General features: G+C 47.1%; 2 protein-coding genes across 7 annotated transcripts in view; one reads left to right on the forward strand and one right to left on the reverse strand.

The window, feature by feature from the left end:
* The window catches only part of LOC119176002 (uncharacterized), a 353,641-nt gene that overhangs the window by 159,119 nt on the left and 178,891 nt on the right, over positions 1–15,631 (reverse strand). The window lies entirely within an intron of this gene.
* LOC119175991 (lactosylceramide 4-alpha-galactosyltransferase) overlaps positions 12,776–15,631 on the forward strand; it is a 48,906-nt gene continuing 46,050 nt past the window's right edge. The window contains exon 1 of one of the 5 annotated variants that reach the window (XM_075889321.1): positions 12,776–12,864. Coding sequence is in view for 3 of the 5 variants with exons in the window: in XM_075889324.1 (XP_075745439.1) it covers positions 12,857–12,864 (8 nt within the window). In the remaining 2 variants the exon portion in view is untranslated. The remainder of the gene's footprint in view (positions 12,865–15,631) is intronic. The other 4 variants (XM_075889322.1, XM_075889324.1, XM_075889325.1 and 1 more) reach the window with 4 other exon arrangements.

Consider the following 15,631-nt stretch of genomic DNA (forward strand, 5'->3'; position numbering starts at 1 on the left):
AGTGCATGTAGGTTTCTTGCGTACTTTCTTTTCCCTCTTTTTCATCTACGACAAGTGTCGATAAAGTTTCAGTGAAAGAGAACAAGAGTTGTGAATTCTTCGACTACCACTTCTCCAATGCTGAGTTGCTGGTAAAAAGCTGTGATTCCGTTCTTCGCAGCGTCTCCATCATAACTCACTCACTCACTCACGTACACTCTTCAAAAGGTATTGCAGACAAAATCACAACTCACTATTTATTATGGACTTCACGGTTTGTCCTGTTCTACACTCACTCAACACGTACGTCTACCGTCGCACAGCATTCTTCTTTTCTACTTCACAAAAGTAGAATTCACCGACTTATAAATCTCTTTTTCCCCTTTCAGATTCCAATTTTATTAGCACTGCACGTAACTACCGGTGTGAGTCCAGCAGCGCTGGTCACAGTGGCTCCCTCTCCCGCCCTGCTTGGACTCCCTTTCGCGAACACCAGCGTCTCGTTCTCCTAGCGGAGAGAGCGCCAAGCAGGTTCCGGTCGCGGCGACGCTGAGCGGATGCGGCTGACATTTCACCTTCTTTCGCGGGTCACTGGTGCGCGTGGCCTGCGGAGCGTGAAGTGTCTCGTCCCCCCGCGGAGGCCGCCTGCTAAGCCTTTCCCTTTGTCTCTGTTCCCGCGGAATCGCACCACTTGTTGCTCATATTTTGAAAGATCTCGGTTATTTACCCCCATGCAGTTCTACTTCTGCATTCTCTGCGACTGCTAGCGTCTTCACAAACCTCTCTGCGTGCTCAGCTGACTGCTTTTGTCAAAGCGTATGTAGCGATGAGCTCTCATGGGTGTGAGAAATGGCTACAGCATGAAGTTTAACTGAAGGAGCACTATTGTTTCGTACTGTTACCTCTACGACATTCCTTTTATGCGCGTTCCTTCGGCCCACACATTATTAACCTAAGCATAATACGTAACCGCTTCTTTATTGTGTAGTAGTGGAAATATACGTTTATGAAGCCATAACGTACACAGTGGCAGACGTTGAAGACTTTTTCTTTCAATAAAGGCAATACAGTCGACAGCATTATTTTTGGCTGACTCAGGAACGCAAGACTGGTGACGGCTTGCGCGTTACCACATGGTGATTTAATCCTGCAGCGCTTCGGGAAGATAACAATGTTCATGTAAATGACGTCTGTTTTGTCATCATCGTTATTGTATGTCTAAGAAGAAAATGTTCTGTTGAATGCTATTAGAATAGACGTTTGTGACAATAATTTTTTTTTTCTGAACAGGCTTTTAGGGGCGAAGCTCTTTGAAGCACGTCCCCCTCCCCCCCCCCCCCCCGTTCGTCACTCGTAGTAGTGCGTAACATGTCTTGTGCTTCGACCTCCTAGGTGGTGCCGGTGGGAGATTTCTTCTGTGCGTTGTTGAACAATAAAAAAATCGCAGCATGCGCGTTAACTAAAAGTCGAATTCTCCCGTCTCTCATTCCCCTTTAGCAGACATTGGCATGTACATTGAGCACTATCTGACAAGAAAGGGTTGCTACGTTATACTCGCTGGGCGTAACCTTTTTGGTTTTAGAAAGGTTTGTGTGTTTAGAAAAAGTAGTTAACGATTTCAAGTACTCAGTACTCGACTATGGGAGAGCCTAAGGCCGTCCCAATCAGATAACCAAAAACTAAGTAATGAAAAAGACAAGTTCACGTGACATGTAAGGTTTAACTACCGTATGTTGCATTTAACTGCACGTGTTGCATTCATCTCAAAGCATAACCTTACTCAATATGTCAGTAATTTCAGCCTAGTGAGTTATGCCGGGTCCGAGAACAATAAGGGTAATTTTTGTGGGCGACTGTGAAGTGAACAGACGAAAGAAATGACACACACGGTATATCATAATAAAACGTAAAGATATTTTATTTCAGGAGTAGTGATCTAATTGTAAACATATTTCTGTAAACTGTTTTCTTCTTTTACAGCTTTACTAATTTCTGTGATGTTCAATCGAAACCAATTGGCAATCATTAAAGTCCAATTGGAATTAATTGGTGGAATTACCAATAGAAACATATCTGGTATAATGGGTCCTTAGCCCATTCCCATTTACCAGTTTTACTATGACACTCTCAATTAATCATTAGACCAACCTAAACCCTGGTGCATTTCTTCCGACTGGATATTAACTATAAATAATATCGATTCAGTACACGTAATTAGTCTGATCCGGAACTCTCCCATACAAAGCGCCAATTGGACCTATAACAATCTCGAATTGGTCTTATATAGAAATATGTCAAATCGAAGGCCTAATATCACATGGACATGTATAATGATATCCTAAAATTGTGATATCCCAACATTTCGAAAATTCTAATAGGCTGGCGAAATGAGATATTTCCACCAATTGTCTTGGAACTATCATTTCCAATTGGGCTCTCCCATTGAAGTTCAAGGTGCCAATTAGTTTCAGCCCATCCAATTGGGGACCAATCGGTATGGCCAATTGGACCGAATGTCTTTTTCGTACTGTGTCGGAGGACCCATTAGAGAAGGGCCAATGGGCTAGCATTCCAATTCGACACTTCAGGACATGCCTTTGAAACCTATTGGATAATGGGTCACACTGGGGCAAATTGAGACCATTCGGAGTTCCCAGTTGGTGTTAATGGTTTTTTTTTCTTTTTGAGTAGGCTAACCTTGCTCCTACATTTAAATGCGGCCCTGGTGCTGCAGGAATAGAAACCGCGTCTTTCGGATGGGGCGTGACGATAACTCTCTAGTAAAGCAATTTCCTTCTTCTTACTTATTTTCGTATTTATCGGCAGTGTAGTCTTTCAAGACGCATAAGAACATCCATATAGTATCGACCAAGATAGCCTCTTTGTCTCGCAGGAGGGCGCTGTGGCCATGCATATAGAGGACGGTAGATTCACTATAGCCTTCATGGTGAAAAGTGGTTCCGCAGTGTGTATTCCTCTTCGGTGGATGCATGGGGGCTGTCTGGCTGCCGCTACGGTAATAAATGAACGGGGGGAGCGATGACCGGACATCCGGCGTGCGCGTCCTTTTCAGTCGATCCAGACGCGCGGCGTTTCCTGGACCCCGCCCTGTTCCCCACACGGTGCCTTGCGTCGAACCACCTCGTGTACTCTGCGAAGAAAATGGTCGTGGGTCCCCCTGAATAGGCGGGCGTTTCGTGGCCGTGACTGCGTTTGTCTCGGTTACTCGCATATTGAAGTGAGAAGGGCAATTCTTCGGACTGAGTTGAGTTTATGAATAAACTTCATTTGCCCAACGGTTGTGCCTGAAGCTATAGGCTCGTGGCAATCCAATTAACGTTCGAAGAACAGCTCCGTCATTTGGACCCACCCACTGAGACAAATTAAATGTGATCCCGTAATAAATACGTATCGTTCCGAGTGCCCTTGCCTTGCCGAAAACCCTTGCCCGCCGAAAAAAAAAAAAGATTTGTGGCTACGTCCCTACCAGCAACCGTAGTGCATGAGCAGGACCACATGGCTGTGAAATGGCGGCTTCAGTGACATCGGTGCAAATCTTCTGTAAGTTCTCATAGAGCGCATTCTAGTGCTTGAGCTGGGACCACGTGGCTGGGACATGGCGGCTTCAGCGACATCAGTGCAAATCTTCTGTAAGTTCTCATAGAGCGCATTCTAGTGCTTGAGCTGGGACCACTTGGCTGGGACATGGCGGCTTCGGCGACATCAGGGCAAATCTTCTGTAAGTTCTCATAGAGCGCATTCTAGTGCTTGAGCTGGGACCACGTGGCTGGGACATGGCGGCTTCAGCGACATCAGTGCAAATCTTCTGTAAGTTCTCATAGAGCGCATTCTAGTGCTTGAGCTGGGACCACTTGGCTGGGACATGGCGGCTTCGGCGACATCAGGGCAAATCATCTGCAAGTTCTCATAGAGCGCATTCTAGTGCTTGATCTGGGACCACGTGGCTGGGACATGGCGGCTTCGGCGACATCAGGGCAAATCTTCTGTAAGTTCTCATAGAGCGCATTCTAGTGCTTGAGCTGGGACCACGTGGCTGGGACATGGCGGCTTCAGTGACATCAGTGCAAATCTTTTTTAAGTTCTCATAGAGCGCTTTCTAGTGCTTGAGCTGGGACCACGTGGCTGGGACACGGCGGCTTCAGTGACATCAGTGAAAATCTTTTTTAAGTTCTCATAGAGCGCTTTCTAGTGCTTGAGCTGGGACCACATGGCTGGGACTAGGCGGCTTCAGTGACATCAGTGCAAATCTTTTTTAAGTTCTCATAGAGCGCTTTCTAGTGCTTGAGCTGGGACCACGTGGCTGGGACATGGCGGCTTCAGTGACATCAATGCAAATCATCTGTAAGTTCTCATAGAGTGCATTCTAGTGCTTGAGCTGGGACCACGTGGCTGGGACATGGCGGCTTCGGTGACATCAGTGCGAATCATCTGCAAGTTCTCATAGAGTGCATTCTAGTGCTTGAGCTGGGACCACGTGGCTGGGACAATGCGGCTTCGGTGACATCAGTGCGAATCATCTGCAAGTTCTCATAGAGCGCATTCTATGTTCCTGCTCACATGCCAGTGACACCGCGCGCGTCCCCGACGCCGACGCGCCGCTGCGTTCGACAACGCCCGCGTACACGGACGCGAGGAGACAGTCACGCGTTTCACCTCCGGTCCATTCAGCGAGGGAGGACCTCGGCGGTGACGCACAATGACGGCGGCTCTGTGGGGACCCGGCGAGCACGACAAGCGGGTCGCCGTATCGTGACCGTGCGTACAATGAGACCGGCCTTGCATGCTATACGGACAGACAGGGCGGCGCGAGAGTATGCAGAACGCTTAGTACCGTACCAGGCGCGACTATTGCCCGTACTTGAGTTAACTTTTCAAGGGCGAAGCGCCTTATAGGGCCGAAGCTTGTCCGTACACGCTGCCCGATGACCGTTGGCTGACATGATGATAGTTATAGCGCGAGACCAGAACGATGACACAGAGACAACAAGGACACGAATGTCCTTCTTGTCTCTGTGTCATCGTTCTGTTCTCGCGCTATAACTATCGTCATGTCATACCAACTAGCCCAAGCTGCCACACTTCTATATATATACATTGGCTGACACGGGGAGATGAGTGGATGTGAGACACACATACACAATAATGGGGCTTATCAATAGACTAACATGAATCATAATTGTGACAGAACACTATAAAACACCTACGAGCACGAACCCTTTATACTAGTCGTTAATTTCAACGTAGACAATGTGGACCTTAGCACTTGGTTTGTCGTCGACTCTTTGTGTCATTTCATGTGATTAAATGAGCATTATATGGGACGACGCTCGGGTAACGTACGGTATAGTGGAAGCATGCGTGTGAGATGAAATCCCACTTTCTTCACCCACTCACCACGCTTCCTTTCGTAGAGATGCGCGGTTTTCTTTTTTTTTTCCCGCAGTCACCACTGTGGGTTACACCGGCTCACTCTATCCTGGCTATCTTTTCAAGCATAAATGAATGATCACACTCTTGCTTACTTCGAAGGCGCCATGTCCACGAAGTGGCTCGTGGCAATCGAGAAGGGATCGAATTAAACGTCCTCTCATTGCCCTCCTGCGAGACAAGAGATTGTTTAAAACGTGTTTGCACCCCCCCCCCCCCCAAACATCAACGCATGAGAAGCTCGGTCAGTACAGCTCCACATGCATGCCATGTTAACACCCGACCTGCTAAAGACGTCACTTTCAGCGATTCTCAAGAAGAGTCGTGGTGGTCGTGGAGCAGCGAGCGGGTAGCGGTGAAACGTGGGGGGTTCGGTTACTTCAGGCGTCTTGTTTCATTCACTCTCACTTCGCCATTTCCTCAATACTTATTCGCTTTGATAATAAAGGGCAGTTGGTTTTCCGCGATGTTTTGTTGGGTCCTGGATTCATTGTCGATTAGCTTGGTATCGCTTCGGTATAGTACTTTATTTTTCTGTATACCATGGTGGCACTATCTCTTGAATATATTCAATTCTGTGCACATCGGATAAACCACGTTCTGCCTTTCAGTGAGAATAAATAAATAAATAAATAAATAAATAAATAAATAAATAAATAAATAAATAAATAAATAAATAAATAAATAAATAATATTTTGTCCTTTTTCGTCTTTCTCTCTTTCGTAATCTGCACGCACGGGCGTCCAAGCGACACAGTCCGGACGTACTCAGATTCAATTAACGTGGCGAATGGGCAGCTGGCAAGAGCGGCCAGTTATTCTCAAGCAAACTTAGTCAGCCGACGATATACGCGTTCTGGGAACGCCCGAAGCCTAGCGTCTTGAACAACTTTCTCCTTGCTTGTCTCTCTTCTTCCAACAATTCTCCGGTTAATCTTATGAAACAACAAAAGACATCTTTTATACCACCCCAACCACTTCTCCCGACTTTCCCGCCTATAATAGACACTGTAAGCACGCAATACGCGTGAAAATGCGGCACTCGTACGAGTCCTTCTTGTTTTGCGACCAAGTGGTCGTGCCTCCTTGCCGCTGTAGGGTTGAAACGGCACCGGTGACGCCCGAGGTTGTTGCATTGCGGAGCGTCCACACACCTCTGCTGCGATCACAAAGGGCGCGCCCGTTGGCAGCGTCCTTCGTCGTCACCTCCGGTTCCCACATAAACGGATCGGTCGGAAGAGCTATATATACATCGTTGGTATCGAAGCGGCTCAGAAGGGCGCGCTGTGCATTCATTCGTTTCTGGGCGCCTCAAGTCGTAACTCACTTGAGCATCAGACCTGTGATTCAAAGGTTGTGGGTTCGAATCGCACCAATATCAAGGGCAACTTTTCATCCACATTAAATTCATTTTATGTCACACTTTCCACACCAGAGGTAAAGCCAACAAATATTGTCTCCCACCGGTGCTTCCCTTAACCTAATTGCATATAACATTCATTTGCTTCTATCTAACAAAAAAAAAAACAAGGCTATCGATAAAATTCTCCTCATTTTGTTGTGTAATTAGTAAACCAATTCATTAAACGAGAGAATCTTAGGCAACTGTGCTGATATCCAGGTTGCTTTGTTGCCCGCCCTGCCACACGGTGGCATGAATGGCCCCGGTTTGATTTTCCCAACCGCACTAATGACCGCTCCTTGAAATATCTAGGGAAATATAAAAAAAGCGACAAACTTCACGAATTCATTTTGAAGATTACTTGCATGGGAGGAGGAAAAAGCCGTTTGCCAGAATAAACTCATTCAGAGCGGGTGCGCTTACAGAATCCTAGTGCGTATCGTACGCTATACATGCGTAATCAATTTAAAAGTGTGCACCGTTGCGCAAAGTCTTGGTGAGAAGACTGCAACTGCCTATAGAAAACCTATAGACAATAAAAAAAGAACAAATTATCAAGTAGTAGTGAAACCTTTATTGAAACGTCAAGCTAGGCTAGTTGGTAATTGGACATTTCGAACAACTCGTCAAACCGACGGGCAGTAGCAGTCGCAATCAGAGACTCGAAGCATACAACCTGCCCTCCACGCGACCGTAATTCCCCACAAGACGAGGCCCGTCCGTATCTGCGCATCTCAATCTCAACAGCGCGCTTCCATGTTCACGTCGTCACAATCACAGACTCCAAGCTTACAACCTGCCATCCACGCGACCGTAATTCACCGCAAGACGAGGCCCATCCGTATCTGCGCATCTCAATTTCAACTGTTCGCGTCCAAGTCCACGTCGTCGCTCTCCCGAGCCATCGCCCTAAATGACCATACTATAGCGAAAGATCCGCACCTTATATCTAGACGTATCGCGGCGCCACGCCGATACAGCTTTGAAAGATTCGAGCAGGAGCGGTCGACCACACTCGCATTTACTACCGCTTCCTTACTCACTACGGGACCTCACGACCATCCTCATAGTTTGTAAGCGTACTAAAAGGATCGTCTATAAAATGAGTGAGAGTTGTGTTCCATCCCTTCGCATTAGCGGCCTTTTTCCTTAAAGCCACCACTCGTATCGTCCAGTACAATCACATTACCGGAAGGATTTCATTAATTCGTTTTCTTTTGTTCTTGCTTTAACGGAGACAAGCTGTAAGACAGATGAAAGGGCGTGCCGCATCGTACCCTTCTCATTGAGACTGCGAACAAATGTGTTCACGCATATCGTCGACGTAAACACTACCGCCATCTCGCAATCAATTCTGCAGCCTGACACGAGGAGGTGGGCCGCGCCTCAGTACTCCGCGCTGCCGAGCAAAAGCGAGACTGCCAAGTTCGCGGTCAAACGTGTTGCAACGATGCGCAGTACCAGGGACCAGGGTAGGGGGGCGCTGCTGCATCTTGTACATTCGCGCAGCCCGGGTGATCGACGGTGAAGGGAAAATTAGCAGTTGTTTTAGTCTGAAAGGCAGTCCACGGACGCAGAAGTCGGCTTTTCGCAGATAGCGCACGACCCAGCCACCAGTCGTGTTCGTCGAGCAGTTTATTTCTTTATTTCCAGAAGAAGGAAGCTAGAGGAAGCCCGCTTATACGGTTCCGCGGAGAACGGTTGTTCCTCGGTTCACTTCCTTGCGTATTTCTGTACTAGCCCGCTTGGTTGTTTCTTTGCTGAGAGATGATAAGAAAAGTATAGCAATTTGATCTCTCCACAACATAATGTGTCATTCTTGTTTAAAAACGGTCGTGCATCAAATATGAGCCTACAGAGGGTTCGCTTTAGTTTTTATCAGTCACTTGTTTGGATCTTTGGTGTGGTGCTCATTTCTTGAGTAAGATGTGTTATGTTGTGGTGTGCCTTCCACTCTGTTTCCAATTATCTACCCCCTCATCTAGTCTGTAGTTCACGCACGGACGAACGCACACACACACACACGCACGCACTCTACAGTGTGTGTGTGTGTGTGTGTGTGTGTGTGTGTGTGTGTGTGTGTGTGTGTGTGTGTGTGTGTGTGTGTGTGTGTGTGTGTGTGTGTGTGTGTGTGTGTGTGTGTGTGTGTGTGTGTGTGTGTGTGTGTGTGTGTGTGTGTGTGTGTGTGTGTGTGTGTGTGTGTGTGTGTGTGTGTGTGTGTGTGTGTGTGTGTGTGTGTGTGTGTGTGTGTGTGTGTGTGTGTGTGTGTGTGTGTGTGTGTGTGTGTGTGTGTGTGTGTGTGTGTGTGTGTGTGTGTGTGTGTGTGTGTGTGTGTGTGTGTGTGTGTGTGTGTGTGTGTGTGTGTGTGTGTGTGTGTGTGTGTGTGTGTGTGTGTGTGTGTGTGTGTGTGTGTGTGTGTGTGTGTGTGTGTGTGTGTGTGTGTGTGTGTGTGTGTGTGTGTGTGTGTGTGTGTGTGTGTGTGTGTGTGTGTGTGTGTGTGTGTGTGTGTGTGTGTGTGTGTGTGTGTGTGTGTGTGTGTGTGTGTGTGTGTGTGTGTGTGTGTGTGTGTGTGTGTGTGTGTGTGTGTGTGTGTGTGTGTGTGTGTGTGTGTGTGTGTGTGTGTGTGTGTGTGTGTGTGTGTGTGTGTGTGTGTGAACTACAGACTAGATATGGGGGACATGAAGGCCACATTCCCGGCTCCTTTCACCCCCTAACCCTTCTATTATTGTCCTTCGCTGTCTGCCCTTGGACGAAACAAGATAAACAGCACGGCAGCAGCCCACACGAACGCTAGCGCAATCGCACACTTGCGCATGCGCCATACGTGGCCACGAATAAACAGAAATAAGTATCTGGTACCACTGTTCACTTTCGTTGCATTCTCTGTCCGTTTCTTCCACATGCGCCATAGTTATGAGATCCATCACTCCTTTCTAGAGAGTCGCACATTTTTATTCGCTGTGCCGCGCCACCCACAATCACAGAGAACGCCTGGTATTTCATCACATCCGGGTCGTTTCCGGTAAGGCAGCCTCGCTTGAGAAAAAGAGATGAGTATGCACACGACATCACAGTGTGTACGTACCTCGTAACTCAACAAAAAATTTCGCTATAACATCATCGAGGCACGCCACTGTCGTCGCTATTTCCGAGGCCCGCACCTGCACAACACCTTTTGCATCCGGGTCTCTTGTTTATTCGGCCCCGCGGGCGTTATACAGCCGTGGCCCCAACCTCCAAAGGAGCGAAAGTCCATTGTGGGTGCATCTTTTACAGGAAAACGTGGCCGCGCTGTTGCATTCATTTTTTTTGTTATTTCATCGCACGTGTGCCTGAGAACGTCGTTAGCGTTGGCCAGACACGGAGTTCACGGAGGCTCCCTGCATGCAGAAACGATGAGCAGCTCTCGCGTGTCTGCGTGAGCAGCTCTCGCGTAATGAAATGAGTGACGAGAAAGACGTCGGGGTACTGTCACTGGTACTTCCTTCGACAATGCGTCGTTAGCCCATCACTCGAGTTATAAGCACTCATCCCGACCCATTGTCCGCCTCGTCTGGATTTCTCTCTAATTCAATACTTTCTTCGCACCGCGAATCAGGAGTATGCGAAGTGGCGGCGTTCGGCTTTGCCTGTCTCCCCTTGGAAAGGGGGGGGGGGAGCTGCTACAATGGTAACAATAATAATCTCCGTGGTTTTCCCAGCCAAAGTCGCGATAAGATTATGACTCATGCCGTGTTGGTGGAATCCGCAAATTTCGACCATCTGTTGTTCCCTTATTAACGTACACTGACAGTGCACAACACACGGACCTCTCGCACTTCGCCTCGATCAATACGTGAACGACGTGGTCCAGATCACACCCGTCACTGTCGAGTCAGCAGCCGGGCCGAGTAGCCACTTCATCCCCGCGGCGGACTACAATAAGCGATATTGTATGACTTTCCTTGACGGACTACTACATGACGATAGTTATAGCGCGAGAACAAAACGACGACACAGAGACAAGAAGGACACGAAAGTTGTCTCTGTGTCGTCGTTTTGTTCTCGCGCTATAACTATCGTCATGCCATACCAACTAGCCCAAGCTGCCACACTTCTAAGACTACTACAACTTCGGTCTCAAACTATTGTAAGGCCTGTTCCAGGGTTAACTTTAGAGTAAGGATTAAGATCGTCAAGTAACGATCACTATTTTGTAGTAAGGATCAAGTTGTTAAAGATCGTCCGCTGGTCACAGTTCGAAGCACGAAAAAGGACCGACACTACTTAAAGTTTTCAGGGGTTGCTTACAATACGAGGTATACACGCGACATAGCACCCATTCCTAATCCCTATGTTTCACTGATAAAAATAAAACCGAAACAAACGAGAAAAGAAAACCCCGTGCTTTAAACTTCCTACAGCCCATGCAACCTGCAGTTATTTGAAGCCTCCACCACACTGCCAGTATTTTTGACACAACAGCTTAAAAAGCTGAGGCGTTCGCGCCCTCCTTCACGGCGACGCGTGCGATGTTCTTATTATTTATTATACGCTATGCGGCTGTGGCACAGAAAGGGGTGGTGGATTCGAGGTGTGCGAGATGCTGGCAGCGGTGTTGGCATCCGCCTGCATACCGGGACTGATATATCACAGTAAGTAGCGTGGACGATGGGAGAGGGACGATGTAGCGGCGAGATGCGGCCAGCGGTCAGCAGCCGTCACGCCCCACTTGCGAGCTGGGTTGGCGCTGCCGATGTGCCGCCGTGGCCACGCACAAGAAGAAGACGAGCGAAATGCGCCGGTTTTCGGACCGAAGACGGGGCGACTGGAAGGAATCGGTGGTCTGTACACAGCGTCGGTCGGCGGGAACCACACCCGTATAGAGTATGCCATCGCGGACGTCGATAGCTTGCACCAGTGGCGTAGCCAGAGGATAGCACACCGGGCCCGTGACCCCCTCCTCCCTCGAAATTTTTTACTCTATGACCTACAGAGCAAAAAAGGACGATTTAAAAAAAAAAAGCACTGCCTTCGCACTCCCATCCAGAAAAAAAAAAATCTGCCCAAATCTCTGGCTTGCATGCGACGTCACGGACGCGTAACTTGGCTGCAACATTGTTATATTACAGTTTCCCAAGTTGAACTAGACGGAATTCTGGTGCTACGGTCGTTCAGCCACCATGGGATATCAATGAACAGTACATATATTAGCCTAATATTCGCGCTTGTGGTTTGCAACGCACTCGTGGCTTCGTTTATTCTGGCGTTTCCACGTTTCTTTTGGACAAAAAATGAATCATTGTGAACTTCGCAAATTAAATTGAATTATTGAGCCCAAGTGTGTAGCTCCACCACTCATGTGCCAAGCTTTTTTTTTTTTGTTTTGCTTGAGTATAGATGCATACAAGCACACATACAAACCTACGCATGAACGTACATGTATATTTGCTGAAACCTCTTTCCTGCTCCGTTCCAAAAAAAAAGCAAAAAGTAATCCACTTCCGCCGTCGTGCCCGAAAAAAAAAAAGTTCGGGCAACGCCCATACTTTGACATTTAGTACACTTACCTTAATAAAAATAATAATAAAGGAATCAGTTTGTGACAGATAATGCATAAGCGATCGAATTAAGACGTAGCGATAGAAATAGCGGGACGAAAAAACAAACACAGTAACTGAAAAGTAGCAGCGCTATGCGAACAAAAAAAAAAAACTGATATGTACTTCAATAATGTGACCAAAGAGTGACTCCAAATGTGATGTCTAGCAAGGCGGGCAACGGACCTGAGCACAACCGACGCACCGACTGCGGCCCCCCTAGAACCGAATGCCAGCGCATACAAACAGAAACGTGAACAAAAACGCAAGGTATAAAAAAATAACAGAGAAGGAAAGAGTCAATGCACTGTATTCTTCCAAGTAGGCGATAACACATGCACGCTATCTAGGCGCCGCCACACACGCAGACCTGTAGAGTCAGCTACAGACCTACTATACGACCATTAACCATTTCACATCTGAACTCGTGCTCGTATCTTTGCGACTCATGTACGGGTGAGTTGCATTTTGTTCGCACATCTCGCTTTCTTACTGGGTGACATATTATGTGCTATTTATTTTTTTTATTGTACGTTCAGTGCTTCGTCGTCTAAGCGAAAAGGAGAAGTCGGCGCCACCACAAGGGCGCAGAGATTTAAATGACGAAATATGCACTTCCGAGGCAGTTTCTATCAGTGATGCGAATGCCTGTTATAACAGCTGCGTACCACGTAAAATGCGTGGATTATAATCGCACTAGAGCAGGAGATTTTAATTCTTGATGTACTCAGTTGCGTCCATCTCGATTTTTTGCTCAATGGCAATCAACACCCCATTTTTCACTCACGACCTACGACGCGGACATTGGCGTTTCTGTTAAACGAGCTGTTTAACGCTATCACTCTAAAGCTTGGAGACAAAAAGACAGCTGCACTGCACGAGGTTGTGGAGCCTATTCACCTTTTCATAAACGCCTCACTGGGCGCCGCCATAGCCCTCCTTGGGCTGTGCAAATTGGCGCATCCCCTCGAAAATGCACTGGCAACGCTGCGCCCTTAGCCTTTGTACTCCCGCGCACAGCCCATCATGGCGGTGATTTTTTCCTTCCTGTGAAAAGGTACATACGTAATCCTTGAGGTGAAGCATTCGCCATGTGGCTTCTAGCGTTCTTATTTTATTTTCCACGTACTTAAAACTGATAAAGGCAAATATTACAATGTAGGACAGCCCTTTGTAATAAGACGCCCGCATTGCTAATATTTACACGACCACAGGTACGTCTATCGGCAAACGACGAAGTGGCGGGATTTTCCCCATTTGTCGATCGTGAGACGCGATAAATATATATCACGTCAAACGAGCTCCAGAGCACTCACATATCTAGCGTGCCTAGAGCACCCAGAGGTCAATGGCTTCGAGTGATGAGAGAAAAATTCCTTCGCGATACGCTTATGATTCTCCCGAGGCAGAGGGAAAAAAAATTAAGCAAGAACACGCTTCCCTCAACATGAATTTACATATACGGCAAAATGGTGTCGCTTCAGTTTACGGCTTGTGAGTGGCTTGGTTCCCTGAGGGTGGATTGGTTCCCGTTCTCTGTCACAGAAACATGAGGTGTGTTGAGAAACACTTCATTTTCCCGCGAAAGAGTGAATGGTAAATATGTCACACTGCTGACAAGTTCTCGAACAAGCTCGCCAAAAAAATCTACACGTATAGCCAACAGCATTATATGGCCATCATATATAGTCATCATAATAACCAACATCACCATCACTAGCAGCAACAGCAGCAGCAGTAGCAACTCCTCCTGCCTACATTTTATCTCAACAGCAGGGCAAGGCCTCCTCTGAAAGTATCCAGTTTAACCAGCATATTGCATCAGCTGATTGCGCTTCATGCCTGCGAAGCACACATATCTGACAGCCTGGCAGTAAGCGGTCGTTTTGTGGCCCTGTTCAATCAACAATTTTCGTATCATGTTACCTATAGCTCTATACTAAAACCCTAAGTTATACGAAAGTCATATCAGCGGTGGGACAGCGGCTTGCACTATCAAAATAACAGTAATGCGAACATTCAAGGCTGACTCAAGAATTATGACAATCATTTTACACTGATCGAATACATAATCGATCAACTTATTTCAGTAGTAATGGTTGCACGGTTTCTCTTCTGCCTTTACCGAACACCGAGAAAGTGTGACTGAACCACGACTTATATGGCTACAAACAACTGACAAGAGTGGGGCGTTTCATTATGTTTCTGCGCATGCAAAAAAAAAAAAGACACACCAAAGTCCGGGAAACGGGTGTGCATGCTTCATTATGAGCGGCGAAATCGCGATCGCCCAATGTTGCAGGAACTTGTTCTTTTGCCCCGGTGAGGCCGACTGGTCAGTTTCTGATTTCCATAAGTGAACTTCTGACCTTTTAATCCCCTCGTATTTGTTTAGACGCTCGACGCGACACGAGCGAAAAGCTGTTCGCACTCAATTGTTCGATGAGATGCCCGCTGAGCTTGGTGGGTAAGTGTGACGCAATTATGTGGATTATGGTTTCGCGCACGGTGGTGCATTCAGATTCCTTCCTAAAGACACGATGTTGTCAGTAAACCATTTCAGAATGTCGTGTGGAAGGGTCATCGCGGATGAAGATAACGAAGACGTTTCTTGAGTCATTGAAGACAACAGATCTTGCACCGCGGAGACCAATTGACGGTACTGTGACAATGATGAGTGCGACTTCTTGTGAGTGCGTGCGTGCTCCCTCTCTATCTCTTCCTCTCTACATCGAACTTCAAAAATCCCCCATCTCTTTCCCCAGAATGCCAGTTTTTTTATGGACCGTTTAACATCCCTGCCTCTCCTTTCTCTCCTCGCTAGCTTCATACTAAATGGCACGCTCAGCAATATATAGAAGTATTCTCAAGAGTGCAAAAAATAATATTTCGAGCAACTATACCCCAAGGCTAGGTTGCAGCAGAGCTGGCAGTCATCTAGCTTGTCTTGGCTTGGATATATAGGCTTCTAACCAATTTCCCGCCTCTTGATATACGATAATATGCATGGCTATGATTGCCCCTTCTTTTTATCATTTCTTATGCGTGTCTTTCTAAGTATTTCTCTCTATGTATCAGTTATAACAGCTCTGCTATAAAGAAAAAAAATCTACAAAAAGTTTGAGCAAAATTTTGTCAACTGTCAGCTAACATAGCCGTTCGAAAAAAAGGCCTGTCCCGTATCTCGTATATGAGTCATTTCTGAAGGAGATTCGAGATAAGG

Source organism: Rhipicephalus microplus, chromosome 3 (assembly GCF_043290135.1).
Source record: "Rhipicephalus microplus isolate Deutch F79 chromosome 3, USDA_Rmic, whole genome shotgun sequence".
In the NCBI taxonomy this organism is placed as follows: domain Eukaryota; kingdom Metazoa; phylum Arthropoda; class Arachnida; order Ixodida; family Ixodidae; genus Rhipicephalus; species Rhipicephalus microplus.